Source organism: Ailuropoda melanoleuca, chromosome 3 (genome assembly GCF_002007445.2).
Source record: "Ailuropoda melanoleuca isolate Jingjing chromosome 3, ASM200744v2, whole genome shotgun sequence".
Classification (NCBI taxonomy): Eukaryota; Metazoa; Chordata; class Mammalia; order Carnivora; family Ursidae; genus Ailuropoda; species Ailuropoda melanoleuca.
In genome coordinates, this window is record NC_048220.1 from 24,169,997 (window position 1) to 24,191,200 (window position 21,204).

The 21,204-nt window shown below is 47.7% G+C and overlaps 1 protein-coding gene across 4 annotated transcripts in view; it reads right to left on the reverse strand.

Moving 5' to 3' along the window:
* LOC100466888 (core histone macro-H2A.1) overlaps nucleotides 1-21,204 on the reverse strand; it is a 77,195-nt gene that overhangs the window by 13,901 nt on the left and 42,090 nt on the right. The window contains exons 5-6 of one of the 4 annotated variants that reach the window (XM_034656032.1): nucleotides 11,854-11,964; nucleotides 4,388-4,487 (exon numbers count right to left, since the gene is read on the reverse strand). In XM_034656032.1, coding sequence (XP_034511923.1) covers nucleotides 4,388-4,487; nucleotides 11,854-11,964 — 211 coding nt within the window. Of the gene's footprint in view, nucleotides 1-2,594; nucleotides 2,686-4,387; nucleotides 4,488-11,853; nucleotides 11,965-21,204 lie in introns of all 4 variants that reach the window. The other 3 variants (XM_011224580.3, XM_011224573.3, XM_002912925.4) reach the window with 3 other exon arrangements.

Consider the following 21,204-nt stretch of genomic DNA (forward strand, 5'->3'; position numbering starts at 1 on the left):
CACGTGTACTTTGTAACAAGAAACAGGCCCGTTTCAACAGTATTGTCAACACTCATCATGGAAGACTCTTGCTTTTTAGGCTCTACTTCAGGGTTAATCGTAAAGCAATTGGCTTCTTTGCCCCCAAGCATAAACATGTGTTACTCCCATGAGAACAAGAACATTATTTCATGCTTAGAAAGCAGGCATAAGTATCAGTGTTCAAAACAGCCTAAGCGAAAATTTAGGCTTGGACAAATGTCAGGCTAAGCCTGTGGTCTATTTCACTGTTAGAAAGAACTGTGATGGGTAAGAGTTAATCACGGGGCTAAGCATTCCTGCACTGGCATTCCTTCTTCCAGCAGTCTCGGGTCTCAGGAATTCACACCCATCGGGAGAAATGGAGCGAAGTGTCCTAGCTTCCTCTTTTCCCCTCTAGCACATCGAAATGGGAGCTGGCACCAATTGAGACCACGGATGAATCTGGTTTGTCATTGTTTTGGCAATGTAAAAGATAGGTGGGCTCAGTACTAGTCTGGACTGGTTCACCGAGAAAACGCACTGAGGTGAGCTTTGGAAGACCTGGGTTCCGGCACAGTCATCTGCGGTCCTCCTCGGCCAGTAAAGCTGTCTGGACTTGCTGAGGTTCTTTTCCAGCTGGGACGGCATCCACCAGTGATGTGCCAGGTGACCTTGCACAAGCTCTGGGAGCTGGGCGACTGACAGGTCACCGAGGCTAATCGTGCCTCCCCTGCACGCGTCAGTGGGGTGAGGGCCAGCACATCACAGGGGAAAGTACTGGTATTGTCACGATTCCTAGCAGACCAGTTCTGGTCACGATTCTGGAAGGACTAGGTTCTCTGTTACCCCAAAACTCGCTCCTGCCCCCGCCTCAAAGCCTCCAGCTCTACCTCTGGGCGTTGCTAATGCTGGGGAACACCCTCCTTCCACAGCAGAGACAGTCGGCTTTCTCTTCTCCTTGGGCCTGGGGGGGGTGGATACTTTTGCACTGGGAGCTTCCTCAGTTCCATTTCACCCCAATTCCTGGACGGCAGGGTGAACCCAAGCCTTAGTCACTCCAGGCAGAAAGATAAGCCCTTTGCCTGCTGTATATTCTCCTCCTAAGAAGTACTTCCCTCCCATCAAGTTTTCATTTGGTTAAGAAAGGGAGTATCTTTCTCTTAAGCTGCCTGACTTGGAGCTCTTAAACTCCTCCAAGATCTCGTGAAAGTGGAGTTTATTTTAATTGTCGACAGCCTGATTTCATTTTGGCCTGGAAGCCTTAGCGAATCCTGGCCCGTTCATCTTTTCCATCCACGTCCGAGATCCAAAATGCCCATGAGAGCAATCAGCCCGGGTCGCAGTGGCTAGGGCAGGCTGTGGACGGCAGGCGTTGCCAGCGACACTGAACAGAGCTGGACAGCCTCAGACTGCTGCAGCGTTCGTGCTTCCCGTGTCTGGGACACTCAGGAAAATCCTGGGGGCCTCAGCCTCCAGGATGACTTCACTTTTGCCCTTTATTAGAAAGGGCACTGCTTTAGGAAGCCGTGCTCAAATGTACAGGCAGCGTGCTGCTCTCCGGACAGGCACACCTCCTGGCAAAATCCTAGATGCCCCTGAGGGTGAGGACAGGAAGCACCCGTCATGGGGCAGGCACAAAACAAGGCACTTTGCTTATATGAACGTCCATCATTCTCCTCATGATCACTCTTTTATCCATAGGGAAACTGAGGCACTGAGAAGTTACTACCCCAGCGCTCATCACCAGGCAATGGCAAGGCTTTGATTTAAGCCCCTTGCACCTAGCTCTCACCCTGTGCCTTTTTGCCAAAACATCCGGATGCCCCCTGGTTGAGGTAAGCCCGCAGCGCACTCTCCAAGCAGGGCAGTCCCTGCCATTCAAGCAGCGAGTCTGCGGCTGCTGTGCTGGGCACCCAGCCCGGGCCTCTCTCCCCCTCACCCCACCTTCCACTGGTGAGCGCCACAAGCCAAGAGACGACGCGGGCAGCTGCTGGGGGACAGGAAGGGGCTTTCTGGATCTAGGAGAGTGTTTCTCGAGTGGTCTAGGGACCCCACATCAGAATGAGGTGCCTTTCGTGCAGTTAAGGTCTGAGAACCCCAGTGTGTTCTCTAAGTGCCCCTGAGGCTTCAAGGCCATGTTCAGGGAAGGGTGCTTCTGACACTGAAGTGGGGGTGGGGCCGGGGGGGGCAGGGACCCGTGCACAGACACTGCTGCGTGTCTGGCCTACGGACGGCACAGAAGTGGTCTGGGAAGCCACTCGGCCCACCTGGCTGCACCCCCCTTGCTGCTGAACTCAAGGATGAACCCAGTCTCCCACAAAGCTGTGCCTCGTGCAGCAAACGCTGAAATGACGTTGCCGAACCAGTCTCCAAACCAGAAGTGGGCCCATCTGGGAGCTGTGTGGTGCGCCCGGGCTGACAGCGAGCTGTCGTTTCTCGGGTCCACAGCCCAGGGACGGGCGGCCTGGGGGAGGTCAGGACGGCTGGAAGTGTGAAATGAATGCAGCCCTGCATAGCTGTCCAAGGGTCAAGCTGTCTGCGGCGGCCGACCGACCATGCACACACACACTCGGCAGCACCCGGCTAGGCATTACCTACTTCACCACCGGTGTAGAAGTCAGTGTTTGTCGGGTGAACGACAGCATCACTGTCGATCGAGGCAATGTCAGCCTGTACAACTTGCAACTATAACAGGTAAACAAATGTATATCAACTGTGTTGGACCGAGACCCACGCACAGGCACATTTACTAATGCCCAATGGCAGGGCTGGCCTACCTGGTCGATTCCAACATATGAGCCCAAGGGGCAATCAGTCCACGAAGTGTGCGCACATGTGGATGGGGGTGAGGAGGAGGAATATCAAATGTGACATGTTTAAATTAAACATTTGAATGACATGTCCAAAAAAAGAGAAACACACACATGAGATCATTTCCAAAGAGTAAAAGAAATAACAAAACAACGAATGCCCCATCTCACTTCGCAAAAGCCTAGAAGACTGGCACCCCACTGAGAAGACTACTAAAAACATGGCATCTGTTTTAAAAAAAATGTGGACTATCAGGCCGACCACAACAACGAGTTTCTCCATTTTGTTGGCAGCCACTTTCAGAGCTGGAGTTTTATTCCTAACGACACGCATCGTCTTGTCTGCCTTCGAGGGACAGCTCTTGCAAACCAAGAAAACAGTATGTGTGCATAGAGGCTTGCCTTGTCTTCCTCCTCAATGTGTAAAAATGTTTCTCCAGGTCTGCCATTTATTCTAGTCTATCTTATTTTCATGTATTTTACATATAAAATGGACTTTGGATACGATCCCTGCTTTTTCTAGCTTGTGGCCTTTTTTTTTTTTTTAAGGAAATATCTGTATAAAGAAAGTATATGGGTGGAAAATGAGTTCGGGCAGGGCATTCTTGAGTCCCCGTTCCCATATTCCCAGCCCACAGTCATGCCTAGTTTGGGAGGGTCGGGCCCAGGCTCTAGAATGAGCATCTCTCCCAGTAAGAGAGGCGGCCACCGCACGAAGGTAGCCAAAGGTGGGCACAAAAGGCTTTGGAAACATACCTAAGTCAGCATCAGGCAGGAGGCTGCCTCAGTGGGCATCTGCCCGCCTGCCGCCCCTGGCGAGGCTCACGGCTAAGAGGACAGGAGCCTTCACTGAGCCCGAGCGGACAGCTCCTGTCTGCGAATGTCAAGCCCCAGAATTGGACGCCTGAGCGGTACCTCCTGGCTTGCCCGGAGCCGGGGAGACACCATGGCTATGGGGCAGAGTTAGGAACTCACTCAGAAAGAGATGCTGCCCTTCTGTTTAGTATCACCCTCCAATCAAATAATTCCTCACATTGGCATGCAGTCATATACTGTTTTCGGTCGTAGGAAAAACGGAGTAAGAGGTAAATTTGGGGGAAACCAATTTGCTGGTGGATTCAAGACAACTTAACAATATGCTGATGGCAGTTTAATTGTCTCTTCCTTTTCAAGTGCATTCAAGCTTTGCCATTTCTAATTAAGGCTTAAATGGAGAAACTATCATTTTGTAGCAACCTGAGATTTTTCAGTTCTAAAAAAAAAAACAAACACATTTTTAAAAAATCCCTCCCAAGTAACCAGCAGTCAGTATGATCATTATGGAAGAGAATTTAGATAGCAATATATTGACAATCAAGGGGGAGAGTAGCCAATTGCACTTAATGAAACATCATCAGATCATTTCCATTTGAAATGGCTTGGAGTGAGTAAGCATTCAGAGTTTACCCTCAAATGTCCGTCTTGGATTTGGGAATTTGGCTTGCCCACCGGAAGTTTGAGAAGACGAAGAGCCTAAATTCTGGGTTCCATAACTTTTCATCTGACAGCTGGCGGTGCCAAACCCCATCCCCAATTACCTAGGTCATCTTTAAGGTCAATGTCAGCATTGGTAGGATTGATTATGGCCTCCACCTCAAAGCCGGCTAAATTACTGATTTCACTGTGAATAAGGTTCAGCTGAAAAGAAAAGCATGAGGTGGGAAATAACAGGACAGCCGGGAAGTCACAGAGAAGTGAGCCTTGGGATACAGATGAAGGGCAGTGGGCACTCTGGGTGTGCTGGGTGCACAGGGGATGGGGAGTCACTGGCTAATGAATCCGTTTCAAACAAGACTCGAGCGCTGCTCAGAGTGCTGGAAGGAAGCAAGCTGGGCTGAGGGGCCAGGACCTGCTGGGTGAGCTTGGGGCAAGAGGGAGGGCTAAGCCACGTGGACTCCGGGATCCACCGCCCTTTGAAGAAACAAAGGAGTGCAGCTATCAGGACCCAGAATGAGAGTGCTCACGGCCGGGGTGGGTATACGTGACCTCCTCTCTGAGCCCCGGGATGCTACGCAAGTCCTAGCTGGTCTGGGAAGGCCCTAGCAACCCTGTCATTCTCCTCCAAGTGGCCATGGGTTTTTAAGGCCATCCCCCTGACCCTGCCTCCTAGCCAGCTGGCTCCCCTGCCCTGCTCAGAGGGGGCCAAGAGCGAGATGGTCTGCTGCTTAGTGACATCTAATACTTCGTGCCTAGGAGTCAGGTAATGCCGCAGTTCTGGTGACAGGCAGGAGGAGAAAGAGCGGCTCTCTATCCAGGCGGTATCTCTTCAAGTGTTGCACTCTGTTGGGCCCCACTGGCTTGAGGATTTCCCCCAGTTTCAGGAGCAAGGAACCAACTGGCCTTTTTTGGAAGGGCCACTGAATATCCTCCCTCCTCACAGTTATCCCGTTGCTATAGCAACCCACTGGCTGAGAGGAGCCCTGAATTCTAGATTCAGCTGTCAAGAGGGGCAAGAGGAATTAGCCGGCCCAGAATTATGGTCCCGGGTCCTGTGTCCTACCCTTTCCCTTCCTGTTCTTAGGTACGAGTGCCTGCAGCTAAGTGCTCTCTCGTGCACGCGCGCTCTCGCTCGCTCTAAGATGCTTATCCTCCAGTGACACGAATTCCTAACAGCTGCAGCAAAGAGCAATGCCGAAGCAGCCCCCAGAGGAGCCAGTGCCTGGGACCAACTGGGATCCAGGCTGGAAGAGTTGCCTGTGGCCGCAGCGGCCAGCAGGGCAGCCGCCCCTGTCCAGGCGCGCTCGGACGAGAGGGCCGTGTGCAGACACTTGGCAGGGAGGCTCTTGGCAGCCTGGCTCCAAGGCACTGCATTTCTGGGGCCAAATGTTTTGTTGAAAACAAAACCAAACAGAAAACCTGACACTCTATAAGCACTAGAAATATAAACCCACATTTCTCATTCCCAGAAGCACTCTGTAGATTCTCAAAAAAATGGACCCACTTAAACCAAAACTCATAAAATAAATCTGGTCATACGCTGGGCTGGGGAAAGACTTAGCCAGGGCCTGCCACAGGGCAGTGGGCTCCATTTCTACTTAGGGCTGGAAGGTGGAAGGGGAAGAAGTTTTCTCCACGGGGACTTCCCGGGGTGTGGTTCCCAGCACTGCAGGGTGGTTTAGGGACCACCAATATCCCCAAAGCTGGAGGAAGCCCACTGCAGGGGACCTCACACAGCAGAGCTGTCCGCACTGCAGGCTCTGGTGCTGGGACAGAGGCAGAGAAGAGACCAGCATCGGGGCCAGGGTGCTGAGTGAGTGCTGTGTTCAGGGACAGGGGGTGTGGGTGGGCACAGACTGAAGGGGGAGGGGGCGCTCCAGGAAGGCAAGTGAACGGTCATGATTCAGGACAATGTAGAGGGTTTGGTTATGATACCAGGTAAGTATTGCATCTTTGCATCTAACTTTAAGCAAATGCTGTTTATAAAAACTCAAATTAAGCTAATACGCCCTGCCTCCCCCGCTCTAAAAAAAACCCCACCCTAAAACCCTACACTACAAAGTAGCAAGAGGGTACTGAGGAAGGGAAAGGAGAAAAAAGGGAAAGCAGCACTTGACTTGGGGTGGCATGGATGAGTGTACTTTGAAGGGATCTATGAGTTCCCTTTCTTGTTTGTTAAAAATATACATGTTCAAATCCCTAAAATTCATGCTATTTTTTCCGCAACAGTATAGATGCTTCTGAACCTATACTTGCAAGTGCCTCATTGGGAAACCAGCTATTTCCACGGGCTTGGATCCAGCTAGCAGAGGAGACCCCTGAAGACTGTCTCTGCGCCTGTGGAATGCGATCTCTGGAGAAACGGGGGCGGGGGAGCTTCAGGGCTTTGCTGGAGCAAGGGAGTGGTTGCAAACAGAACAAACTCCTTGGAGAATTCCCGGTTCCCTCTGGACTCCTCACCTTCCTACAAGAGGTGCCCCACTCTTGGAAGCCCAGAACACTGCAGCGCAGGGAGCCACTACCACCAGCCAGGCGAACTCCCGGCTAACCGAGTCCTGTCTCACTCTCCCCGGCATCGGACTCTGGCTTTTCCGACTATGTTCCGCCGTGCGCCAGGCTCAGCACAAGTCCTCAGGCTGAGGGCCTGAGCCGCAGAACAGTTTGCTGTGGTTAAACACATACAAGTATTTTTTGAAAACCACCTCTGGACTATGAAGCATGTGTTTGGGGCGGGGGGATTCTGTGTGTACGTCTGGGAGAGGCACGGGTGGGAGGGGAGAGGACAAACTGCCACAGGCACTTTGAGAGACACAGGGGTAACCAGCTCGGCTTGGGCAGGCAGGCCAGGGGACAGAAGCCAACAGTGAAATGGTCAAGAACAAAGGCCACAGCTCCCCTGGACAGGAGAAGAAACCCCGTGAGCATGACATACAAATAGGCCATGTGTGCAGAGGTCTGACAAGGATCCTGCAGTCCTGTGACTACACACGAATCAGCCTGGTAGGACTGGGAAAGACAGGCAGTCCTAGGAAGTCCCAGCCGGGCTCCCCCAGGGCGGTGCGGCTGTCTGCAGCACAGGGTGGGGGCAGAGGGGGCAGAAAGCAAGATTGCCAGGCACCTGCGCATATTCTCATATTTAGTCTGATTCTCTGGGAGGCAGGAGGGTCATTGATGATTTCAGAATTTGCATAAGGTCACTGCTCCTTTGTCTTATCACAGGAAATGGTGGAAAAGTCAGTTTTAACCAAAGTATAAGGAGCTTAAAATATCTGAAGATTGTTGGCCACTGTAGAGTGACCAAAGGATACTGCCAGGTACGGAGCAGAAGGGGCTCCTACATGGCTGTGGAACTGGAAGAAGGGGACTTAGCTAAGTGTCCTGCAAGACCCTTCCACTTCTGGGCCCTGATTAATCTCAGCTACAGCCAGCGTCTCTTTTATGCCCCCATCTTCCCTCTAGTGGTTATATCCATGTCAGTCCTTGTTCTGTAATCATGAGTGAACTCATCTCTAGAAGCTCCTGGAAGGTGGAGCGTGGGCAATCTCTTAGCCCTGAGTGCCACATGGTGCCTGAGATGGTGCTCAGACAGAGCTGGACTTGAATGTCCAACACCCCAACAACTCTGAGGTGAAATGAACATCTCCCTTCTCTTAAAGTAGGGCTAACAGAAATGCCAGAGCTCAGGAACCGGGCCCTTGGCCTGGCTCGGACCTGAGGTGGCTCAGGGCCAACCTGGCCTCCTGGAAGGAAGGCTGGGCCCCTACCACTCACAGCAGGTCAGGAGGCAGCCTGCCAGTGACAGGGAAGGAGCCATGGCTTGGAACTACTAGACAGACATGTGGGCTGTGCCTTGACATGACATATTTTTTTTTTTAACGTATTGTTTAAAAACTCAATTTTAGGAAATGAGAGTAATTGATAAACAGTATCTGACTGACATGTTGGATCTGGCCGTCATTGTCCAATTCTGGTGTGTCTCCTGGCCTCATGATGGACAAGAAGGGAGAACACTGACCAGCCGTATTTCCTTGTGCTAGCCTGTAAAATGTAACTCTTCCTGTCCCCAGAGTCCACTTCGACCAAGGCAGGTGGAAAGGGTGAGGTGCTCCATAAAACTGTTTGTAGCCCCTGATGGAGGGCCACGTCTCCTCCGTGGCCCACGCCTGCCCAGCCTCTGGGCTGAAGGGGCTCCTTTAACTGTGCTCTGCGGCCCACCCTGCACACGTCCCCAGCTTCAGTTCTCCCAAAGGCCTCAGGTCTGGTGGTGACATCTGGTGGGTCTCAGGCTAGAACCCATCACTCAAAGACAAGGACACAGTAGGTGGCCACGGCTAGAGGCCCAGGCGCAGAGCCAGCCCTGTTGCTACGTCTCAGACACCAATCATCAGCCATGGCGCAGAACGAGGGCATCGACCCTTCCCTCCTCACTGCTGCTTTAATGCTCCCTCTCTCCTTACAGTGTTCCAGCCCCGGGAGTCGGCCATGTGTGTCTGTGAGGCAGACAACCCACGGTACCCCCGCGGCCGACGGGGCTGCGGTTCCGACCCTGACAATCTGGGGGGCGTGGAGACCCACACATAGCCTCCTCACGCTGCCTTCCCTGCTCCTTCAAATAATGCTGACCCTACCAAGAAAGCCTTAAATCATTCGCTGCCACTGACCCAGATTTATATAAGTACACACTGGAAGAATTTTTTTTGGCAATAAAACCACCAGGTTTTCAAATCTCTGAAAGGAAGCTGCGAATCTCTGTGGAAGCACAAAGCAAAAACATTTGGTGGATTGAGATTCACAGCACTGTCTTCTTTTCGAAAACAATTCCACAGTGTGTGTGAACACTGGGCAGAAGCAGAGTCATGAGGACGCTCCCTCCTGAGACTTGATCAACAATAACGAGATCCCAGACTCCTGAGCCCCGGGCCAGCTTCCCCTGCGAGCAGCTTAGCAACCAGGCCTGGCAAGGCCGTGCGGGCCGCGGGATCACCTTTCCCTACCGTCGCGTGCTTGCAAGAGTCAAGCATCAGCTTCACCGTCACGGGTGGTACTATCCCGGGTACTATCCGGTCTTCCTTCTCAGGCACCCTTTCTAGGACATTTCCAAAAATCGAAGTCAACACTGTCATCTGGAAGAATGACATTTTAAAATGTGCTTTGCGAGAAAAGTCACATCAGTTTTAGGACTGTTGCCACTTTTGCATTACATGCCGTGACTGTCACCCCATGGTAACAGCCAACCAAGGGCCGGAAAGTACTGCTTTCAAGTAATGCTCCCGGGAACCAGCACCTGCTGCGTGTCACCCCCCAGGGGCCCAGGGCTCCAGGAGGGGCTGCTGGCACCCTGCTTCCTGACTCGGGGCCCAGGCTGACCTGAAGGGCCGCCTTACTCCACAATGCCACTTTTGGTCCTGGATTTGGGGCTACCTCGTCCTGGCTATGCAACTCTCGGGTCATTAATCTGGAAGCACTCTTAACGCGGAGCGCAGCCTCTCGGTGGCTTGGTGCCTGTTCTTCCCTGCTGACATCTAAGCGCGTGACGTGGGGAAGCAGGTGGGTGGTCCGCCTGGGTCTGCACTCAGCTCCCTCTCTGACAGCGGGCCACTCTACACTGGGTCCGGCTCAATCCGTCCTTTCAGACTCTCCCTTCCAAAGCCAGCACGTCAGTACCGGGCACATGAGTGTCTGTCAAGTCACCATCTTCCGTTTTCCTGTTTCTTAAAGAACACTAAATGACGCCCTGTAGGTTATTCTAGAGCATCGCTACTTCTCTAGAGCTTTCTGGTCTCCCCACCCCTGAATGGAGTACCGTCAGTACTCGCCGGTTTGTACTTTGTGGGACCGTTATGCCTGGGGCCGCTGGTGCTGAGACCAGGTGGACCCCAGATGGCGGGGAAGGGGGCGCTGCTCGGTGCAGGGGAACTAGCCAGGTGTGTGCAGCCTGTGCCACCTCCCTTCCAGGGCTCACGTGCAGCAGAGCTCGGACAAGACCCCAATCTCAAGATCAAGAAGGACATCCATCTGTACGTGGACCTTGGTGTGGCTGAGTGCGGCTACTCTCCAGGGAAGGGCGTGTGAGGAGTTCTGAGAGGAGGCTGGCTTTGGGGGAGCCGGCAGGAGGTAGCAAGAACCACACAGGGAAGGGAGAAGCCAGGGTCAGGGCACCCAAAGGTGGGGTGGAGGAAAGAGCGAGGGGCGGTGGGGACAGCGGGAGGGCCGGAGCTGCTCTACCTGCCCGGCAGGCTTGCAAGCCCGGTGGACGGTCCGCACCGGGGATCTGAAGCACACCGGAGCTGCTCCTGAGCACAGGGGTGCTCACGCTTGAAATCAAACCACAGCAACTGGGACGACGGTTCCCATTAACACCCAGTATATGACCCAAAGGACATGTTAAAGGGTGTGAAAGTAGACCCACGTGGTTGCCTTCACTGCTGAGTTGAAATTTTTAAAATAAATAAAAAATATCTTCAATGAAAACTTTCAAAACCCCCGACCTTAAGATGACAAGCGCTGCTTTTTTTTTTTTGTCCTTTGAAAAATGCATACAAAATACAAATAATGGTTATAAAATGTTAGCTGCGATGGTTATTTGCTGGAACACAGGGTCCACCACAGGAATGGCATCATGAGAGCCTGAGTGCAGTCAGGACAGGGAGGAGGGGGGAGGGGAGAAGGAGCACTTGCAAGGCAGGAGCAGGAGGGCTGTGTCACTTGAGATGCGAAAGAAAATTGACAGTGAGCTTGTAAAAATGATGCAGCTTCAGAACCAAGTTGTTAGCCACAAAGCAATTTACACGGAAGGTCAAATTCATGCCTTTCATTTTCTTTCATGTAGGATTAAAAAATTAAGAGAAATGGAATTCCCTCTTTCTCCACCCCCTCCTTTTTTTTGGTGTTAATAGAGAAATATTAACTCTCACTCTTAGGTCTTAAAAGCCTTTGCATCATTTTTATTTTCAACAAAAGTGAATCATCTTTTACGAAACCATGGCGTCCTGGCAAAGCGGCATCACTGGGATGGCTGAAAATACAGTGCCCGCGGTTACGACAAACAAAAAATTGGCTTGAGGAGTCGAGAGGTGGCTCAGTGTACCCGTTACCTAAGGATGTCTAGACACAATCCCGCCCCCACCCCATCAGAGGCTCTGCCTGCAGGGCCCCCCCGGAGCGAGCAGGCTGCCTGCTAGACCTTTCCTTTTCCAAGACCCAGCTTTGACTTTGGGCTGTTTTTCTGGCCGAGGCTACATGATGACCCGTTTAATCCCACATTAGCAGCTCCTTCCACAGACTAACCCCAGGCTGTCCCGAACCACCCCCCCCAACACAGCAGGAGTGGCCTCCCCCCCTTTCAGTGCTATCTCCTCTTTCCACCCACCGAGACAGTCCCCCCACCCCTGCACTCCTGCCTCGGCCCTCCCTGAGGCCACCCCGAAAGCCCTGGCCGCCCACTCCTCCACCCACTGCCCCCAGCCCAGGAGCGGCCTCCAGGAACCCCCAGGCCTTCCTCCAGCAGAGGTGGCCTCCACCCATCCATCCCAGGGTGCGAGCCGACCGAGGCCACGTGTCTGCCTACCTTCTGGCCGAGGAAGAGGCTCTTGGTGGAGAGGACCGTGAAGCCGTCCGCCGGCGTTCCCTCGGTGGTGCTGTCGGCACTGGCGGCCTTGCTGACTTCCCCCTGCTTCTTCTTGCACAAATACAAGGGTCACTGTGAGGCCCACACAGGCAGAGCACCAAGGAATCGGGGCTTTCTAACAGGGAGGTGGCTCCGGGGCCCGGCCCGTCACCCTGGAGAAATGGGCAACTACCCACCCCCACTTCCCGGTGTTTCTCAACGCGGGAGCCACAGGCTCTTTGAGGTCCGGGAGTCCCACCAAGAGTGTTAGCTGTAGTCTCATCACTTTGCAATCTCGAAACAGAGCTACTTAAAGGCAAAACTGTACTGTGGAGTGATAATCTCTAACAACTTTTCATAAAGTTAGACCAATTAACTGTCTATTAAGGGTCTTTGCTTTCTAGATGTCTGCACACTATTCAAGGGTGAGGGGAAAAAGCAAACGTTCCCAATCATGAATTTTCAAAGAGTCAAATATCAGACCAAGGACCATAACCCTTCAACCTTCTCTAGCCGAGGACGTAAGACACTCCCCGACAGTCCTTCGAGAAAACCAGCCCTGGAGAAGGATCCCTATGGTGGCTGCTGGTGAGCCCTGCTGCCTCTGGGGACTCCCCGTCCTCCTGGTGGGCAGGGCTATCAGCGTGCTCCTGGGCCTCTTCCCCGTCCCAACCAGACTCAAGTATGTATACCCTGGGGTTCCCAAGAGCCCTGCAACGTATGTTGTCCAGAGAGGTTTCATTAATTTCCAGATCTTCAACTTTCGAATGGACTTTTCCTGCAACTGATCTGCCCTGAGTGATGTGCACCTGTGACAGAGGTCTCACGCCCCACCTCCTTGTACCACCAGCCTTGTCCCGCTTCCCCTGACTGGCATGGCACCCCCACCCACCCCGGGAGTCGGGATACAGGGCTTTACCAGTCTTTCATGCATTTCTGTTAAGTAGGAGGACCGTATGAGAAGTGGGTAATTTGGCTCATCTGGGGATGTCTGCATTCAGATACATCACAGACTGAGGGTAGTGGGAGCAATGGTAGTTTGGGTTTCGACACTCCACCTCTTCCCTTGCCCCGAGTTATTATCAAAAAGTACATCACTCTTGGGGGAATGCCCCAGTGTGAGCAAACCAAGAAAGCAGGGGGGTGAGAGGTATTCCAGATGGCCACACCTTCCTAGAGGAAGGCTCTGGACCGCAAACTCAGGGCGAGGTTTGTGCCCGTACAGATGCCTGTTTAGGGACTCAGATTCATTCACATGTTAACATGTTTGCTTACATTGAAAAATTATTCTAGTTTTATGGTCTGCTTTAACAAGAAACGTTGCTTTAACATTTAAGTTCTATGGCCAACCTGGAACATTTTCTGTAAATTAAATGAGCTAAATCTGAAGCTCCAAGGTTTGGATATAAATGCTAATACGAAAAGCATTTTATCAAGAAACAGGGCCTTAGCAAAGATATGTTAAAATGATCACTATTATGGTTTTCCTAATTCTTTCAGTATACCAGATTTGACAAGTGAAAGAGAACCCAACAGTGAAAGGTATAACGTACAGTTACGTGGTAAGTCTTACTAAGCCTTTTTTGATATACTTTCCAGAAAACAAGAAAGGGAAAGACTGGGTGACAAATCCTTTCACTACTCAGATGTTTCTAATTCTGTGCTTTCAACAAAATGGGAGAAATACCAAATTGACTTAACAGATGAGAGATCATTAAAGAACAGCTTGACGGACTTCATAGTAACGGACCAACGCCAGTTTCTTAGTTGTGACCAATGTACTGGGGTGATGGAAGACATTACAATGGGGAAACTGGTGAGGGGTACTGAGGAACTCTGTACTTTCTCTGTAACTTTTCTGTCAATCGAAAACAACTGTAAAATAAAACATATTAAAATGAATTGATGACAGATTACTAGGTGACTGTTGGCACTTAAGAGTTCAGAGGACTGAGTGATGTTGCTTTAACAAAATCCTTTCCATTCCCCCCTTTTTTTTTTTTTTTTGTGAACAAGACATTCCTGGTACTTATACCTGTAAATATACAGATACAGGATGCTGAACCCTGTTTTTAGCAATAAGTCACTATCTTAAGAACTTGAGTTAATTGTAAAAACTATATCTCCATCTATCCCATACAGTTCCAAGAATATTTTTTCCTTAATAGTTAATAAATTTGTAAAATATTTATTGGTTTGATCAACTGTGTGTAAATAAGTGTGATAACTATCCAATCCTGTAGAATCCACATTTAGTGCCTTTATGATCACAAGAAATTTTTTCCAAGAAAATTTAAATTTATATGCATTATTTTTGTTGTGAAGATCAACACAATACTACCGCCAGCATTAAATGTGTGGCATTAGGATAAAATTTTGTGGGACAAGTGAAAGGGACATACGGGCTCAAGGAGAAAAGTAATGTAAATTTTCCACCTATTAAAAAAGAGCTTGTCTACATACTTTTAAAATGATGATGGTATTCCAAATCAACATAGTATTTTTATTTCTTTGGATACATTTAAATGAGTGATAAAACAGTTTTTATATATCAAAAAATACATCCTACACAGACATTTTTATTTATTATCAAAAGTTTAGCAAATTTTAAATGTGTGAGATACAAAGATTTTCAAATTGTTGTTCTGCAAGCAGAAAAAGTTTGAGAATCACCGCTCTACCCAGTGAACACCATGCATACAGGAGGGGTTCAGCAAATGCTTGGGAATAGGATGCAGTTGATAAGTAAATAAGGATTTAGTGCTTATGCCCAAAAATACTTGGGTTTTTTTTTTTTTTGTAGAGGTAAAAAGGCCTTAACTGACAGATTTCAAGCATTCGAGAAACGGAGCTAGCTGTAGTGGGAGAAGGGAGCCGTGACAGCTTCTCTGTGTCCCTGGTATGAGTCAGGAGCTGCCTATGAAGCCAGTTTTAAGGCTTAGCCTGTAGTGATTAATACTGGTGATTGCCAGCAGTGATTCGTTTGCTCATGGCCTCCTCCATTAAAGCCATTGCCCACGTTGTTGGTATGACCACTATGAAAAACAGTATGAAGTTCCTCAAACATTTAAAAGTAGAATCCATATGATCCAGCAGTTCCATTTCTGGGAATATAACCAAAGGAAATAAAAACACTATGTCCAAGAGGTCACAGCCAACACAAAGAAACAACCTCAGTGTCCACAGCCAGATGAATGGATAAAGAACTGTGGAAACATTCAGCCATAAAAAATAAGGAAATCCTGACAGGAAACCCAGAAAGTTCCAAAAAAGATGAACCCAAAGAGACTTACAGGCAAGACACATTATAATTAAAATGTCAAAAGTTAAAGACAAGGAGAGAATCTTAAAAGTGGCAAGAGAAAAACAACTTGTTACGTACAAGGGAACCCACATTAGACTATCAGCAGATTTTTCAGCAGAAATTTGCAGGCCACAAGAGAGTGGCACAATATATTCACAGTACTGAAAGTAAAAAAAACTTCCAACCAGGAATACTCTACCTGGCAAAAGTGTCCTTTGAAATTGAGAGATAAATAATTTTCCAGACATGCAAAAAGCCAAAAGAGTTCACCACCACTAAACTGGCCATACTAGAAATGTTAAGGGGACTTAAGGCAAAAAGAAAGGGTGCTATTTAGTAATAGGAAAACATATGAAAGTGTAACTCTCACTAGTAAAGGTAAGTATATACTAAAGGTAGGGACTTAATCCCTTGTAAGGCTAATACGCAGTTTAAAAGACAATGTTGGAATAACAATTAGTACAATAATTAGTTAAGGGTCACATGAGATTAAAAGACATAATGTGTGACACCAATAACATGAAGTGTAGGGAGGATAAAAATGCAGTTTTAGAATGTGTTCAAACTTACATTATCAACTTGAAACAGATCGTGAATAGGTTGTTATTTATCAGCCTCATGGTAAACACAAAGCAAAAGCCTACAGTAGATACACAAAAGACAAAGACACCATTAAAGATAATCATCAAATCACAAAGGCAGACAGCAAGAGAAGAAAGGAACAGAAGAATTACAAAACAGCCAGAAAACAATTAACAAAATGACAGGGACATACCTGTCAATAATTACTTTAAATGTGAATAGGCTAAATTCTCCAATCAAAAGACATACAATGACTGAATGGATAAAAACACAAGACTCATTGATAGGCTGCCTACAAGAGACACAGTTCACAAGTAAGGACAAGACACAAAGTGAAGTGATAGAAATAGATTTTTCATGCAAAAGGAAACCAAGAGAAAGCAGGGGTAGCTATATTTATATCAGACAAAATATTCTTTAAAATAAAGACTACAATAACAGATATTAAAGGGTATTACATAATGATAAAATGTGTCAAACCCACATAAGAATATCTATATATACTCTATAAATATTGTAAACATTTATGCACCCAATCTAGGAGCACATAAATATATAAAGCAAACACGGAAAGACCTAAACGGAGAAAGAGACAGCAATACATTAATAATAGGGGACATTATACCCCAATCTTCATCAATAGATAGATCGAGCAGACAGAAAATCAATGAAGACTGGCCTTAAATGACATATGAGACCAAGTGGATTTAACAGATATATTCAGAACATTTCACCCAAAAGTAACACAGTACACATTTCTTTCATAACCACATGGAACATTCTGTAGGACACATCATATTTTAGGCCACAAAACAGGTTTTAATAAATTTAAGAAAACTGAAATCATATCAGTCATCTTTTTTGATCATATTGCCAAGAAACTAGAAATCAATTATGAGGGAAAAAACTGGAAAATTCAAATATGTGGAGATTAAACTACACACTATTCAACAACCAATGGGTCAAAGAAGAAATCAAAAGAGAAATCAAGAAATACCCTGAGACATTTATGGAACATAAGAAGTAGGAAGATCGGTAGAAGATGAAAGGGAAGAAGAAGGGGGGGAGGTTAACAGAAGGGGGAAAGAACCATGAGAGACTATGGACTCTGGGGAACAAACTGAGGGCTTCAGGGGGAGGGGTGGGATAGGCTGGTGATGGGTAGTAAGGAGGGCACGTATTGCATGGTGCACTGGGTGTTATACGCAAGTAATGAATCATGGAATTTTACATCAAAAACTGGGGATGTACTGTATGGTGACTAACACAATAAAAAAAATATTATAAAAGAAAAGAAAAGAAAAGAAAGAGAGAGAGAGAGAGAGAAAGAAAGAAAGAAAGAAAGAAAAGAAAGAAAAGAAAGAAAAGAAAGAAAAGAAAGAAAGAAAAGAAAAGAAAGAAAAGAAAGACCCTCAAATGAAAATACAACATACCAAAACTTATGAGATGCAGCAAAAGCAGTTCTAAGAGGAATGTTTACAGCAATACAGGCCTACTTCAAAAAAAAAAAAAAAAAAGAAATCTCAAACACCTAACATCAAAAGAAACAAGGAAAAAAAAAAGGAACAAATGAAGCCCTAAGTTAGTAGTAAGAATGAAATAATACAGATCAGAGTGGAAACAAACTAAAAACAGAAAAGATCAATAAATCTAAGAGCTAGCCCTTTGAAAAGATAAACCTCTGCCTAGACTCACCAAGAAAAAACCCCCAGAGGATTCAGATAAACAAAATCAGAAATGAAAAAGATGTTACAACTGACAGCACAGAAATACAAAGAATTTTAAGAGACTACTGTGAAAAATTATATGCCCAAAGAAAAGGACAACCTAGAAGAAAGGGACAAAATCCTAGCAACACACAACCTACCAAGACTGAATCCTGAAGAAAAATAAAAATCTCAACAGATGGATAGTAATACATCTGATAGTAAAGGGATAGAATCAGTAATCAAAAATCTCACAACAAACAAAGTCCAGGACCAGAAGGTTTCACTGATTAGGTCTACCAAACATTTAAACAAGAATTAATACCAATCCTTCTTAAACTATTTAAAAATATAAAAGAGGAGGACACTTCCAAACTCAATTTACAGGCCAGCATTATCCTGATACCAAAACTAGACAAGGATGCCATAAGAAAAGTAAATTACACGCCAATATCCCTCGTTAACACAGATGCAAGACCCTCAACAAAATACAAACTGGGAGGGAGTTAAGATGGCGGAGGAGTAGGGGACCCCTTTTTCAGCCGGTCCCCTGAGTCGAGTTGGATAGGTACCAGACTAGCCTGAACATCCACGGAATCAGCCTGAGACGCAGGAAGATACATCGGGATCTCTACAAATGAACATCTCCAGCACTGAATATTGAGGTATGAAGCGGGGAGCCGTGAAACCTCGCACAGATATCGGAAGATAAACGGAAGGGGGAGGGAGCCGCCGTGTTCGGGCGCTGGGAAGTGGTAGCCACCTGCACGGGGGAGCGGGAGGACTCACGGACAGCACCCGAGAGACAGCAGACTGAGACTGTGAGCTGGGGAACGCGCGCGTGCCACCAGGCTTCTCACGGAACTCCGGAATCCCGGTGTGCTCACTGGATCCAGACTGAGACCGGGAGCTCCGGGAGCGTGCGGGGGCAGCTGGCGGCTGGCGGCGTTAGAAACACAAAGGACAGAGACTCGCCAGCCCTGGAAGTGAGGGCTGGGATGCCGGGTGTGGGGCGCACATCCCAGGACGCTGCAGGGTTGAGCAGCACCAACAGAAACAGTTAAAGTGGCCAGAACATCAGTGGAGAACAGTCCGCGATCCCTCTCTTCTGAGACAGAGGCTGAGATTCGGCCACTGCTGCTCTGACTCTCAGAAGAGGCACAGCAAACTGCCAGGGAAAGCCGCCAGAGAACAAAAGCCTGGAAATACCGGCTCACAACGTGCCCATCCCCATCCCCCCTCGCAGGGAACACGGAGACTCTACCCAAACAGGGTTGCCTGAGTATCAGTGGGGCAGGCCCCTCCCCCAGAAGGCAGGCTGAAAAATCAAGAAGCCCACATCCCGGGGAGCCTGGGTGGCAGAGTCATTAAGCGCCTGTCTTCTGCTCAGGGCATGATCCTGGCGTTCCGGAATCGAGTCCCTCATCGGGCTCCTCCACTGGGAGCCTGCTTCTTCCTCTCCCACTCCCAAGCCTGTGTTCCCTCTCTCGCTGGGTGTTTGTCACATAAATAAATAAAATCTTTAAAACAAAAAAAAAAAAAAGAAAGAAAGAAAAGAAAAAAAAGAAGCCCACATCCCTAAGATCCCTATAAAACAAGGGTGCACGGCCTGGGTCCCGGTCAATAATTTGGGCTCTGGACAACCCCGCAACCTCTCCTCATCAGAATGACGAGAAGGAGAAGTCCCCCCCGCCAGCAAAGAAAAGACAATGAGTCTGTGGCCTCTGCGACAGAACTAATGGATATGGATATAACCAAATTATCAGAAATGGAATTCAGAGTAACAAGGGTCAAGATGATGTGTACACTTGAAAAAAGTATTAACGAAAATGTTAATGAGAATATAGAATCCCTAAGGGCGGAAATGAGAGCGAATTTGGCAGAAATTAAAAATTCTATGAGCCAAATGCAGTCAAAACTAGAGGCTCTGACGGCCAGGGTGAATGAGGCAGAAGAATGAAATGGCGAAGTGGAGGATGGGTTAGTAGAAGAAAAAGCTAGAATAGAATCTGGACTCAAAAAAATCCACGCACAGGAATGTAGGTTACGGGAGATTACTGACTCAATGAAACGTTCCAATATCAGAATCATCGGCATCCCTGAGGGCGTGGAGAAAAACAGAGTCTAGAAGAGATATTTGAACAAATTGTAGCTGAAAACTTCCCTAATCTAGCAAGGGAAGCAAACATTCATGTCCAAGAGGCAGAGAAGACCCCTCCCAAGCACAACCACGACAGACCTACGCCACGTCACGTCATAGTGCAATTCACAAATATTAGATCCAAGGATACAGTATTGAAAGCGGCCAGGGCAAAGAAATTTCTCACGTACCAAGGCAAAGGTATCAGAATTATGTCAGACCTGTCTACACAGACCAGGAATGAGAAAAAGGGTTGGGGGGCATTTTTAAANAGGAATGAGAAAAAGGGTTGGGGGGCATTTTTAAAGCTCTTTCAGAGAAAAACATGCAGCCAAGGATCCTCTATCCAGCAAGGCTGTCATTCAGAATTGATNTAGAATGGATGGAGAAATAAAGACCTTCCAGAATCGCCATTGACCAATTTCGTAACCACGAAACCAGCCCTACAGGAGATATTAAGGGGGGCTCTATAAAGGTAAAAAGGCCCCAAGAGTGATACAGAGCAGCAAGTCACAACCGATACAAAGACTTTAAAGAGAAATGGCATCATTAAAATCATATCTGTCAATAATCTCTATCAATCTAAATGGCTTAAACTCTCCCATAAAACGCCACAGGGTTGCAGATTGGATAAAAAGACATGACCCATCCATTTGCTGTCTACAAGAGACTCATTTTGAACCCAAAGATGCATTCAGACTTAGAGTAAGGGGATGGAGTACCATCTTCCACGCAAATGGACCTCAAAAGAAAGCTGGAGTAGCAATTCTCATATCAGATAGACTGGATTTTAAACTAGAGGCTACAGTTAGAGACAGATAAGGGCACTATATTATTCTTAAAGGATGTATCCAACAAGGGGATATGACAATTATAAATATATATGCCCCCAACAGGGGAGCAGCAAGATACACAAGCCAACTCTTAACCAAAATAAAGAGACATATAGATAAGAACACAGTAATAGTAGGGGACCTCAACACCCCACTATCAGAAATAGACAGAACACCCTGGCAAAAACTAAGCAAAGAATCAAAGGCTTTGAATGCCATACTCGACGAGTTGGACCTCATAGATATATATAGAACACTACACCCCAGAACCAAAGAATACTCATTCTATTCAAATGCCCATGGAACATTCTCAAGAATAGATCATGCTCTGGGACACAAAACAGGTCTCAGCCAATACCAAAAGATTGAAATTATCCCCTGCATATTCTCAGACCACAACGCTCTGAAATTGGAACTCAACCACAAGGAAAAACCTGGAAGAAACTCAAACACTTGGAGGCTAAGAACCATCCTGCTCAAGAATGACTCGATAAACCAGGAAATCAAAAAACAAATTAAACAATTTATGGAGACCAACGAGAATGAATACACAACGGTCCAAAACCTATGGGATACTGCAAAGGCAGTCCTAAGGGGGAAATACATAGCCATCCAAGCCTCACTCAAAAGAATAGAAAAATCTAAAATGCAGTTTCTATATTCTCACCTCAAGAAACTGGAACAGCAACAGAGGGACAGGCCTAACCCACTGACAAGGAAGGAGTTGACCAAGATTAGAGCAGAAAT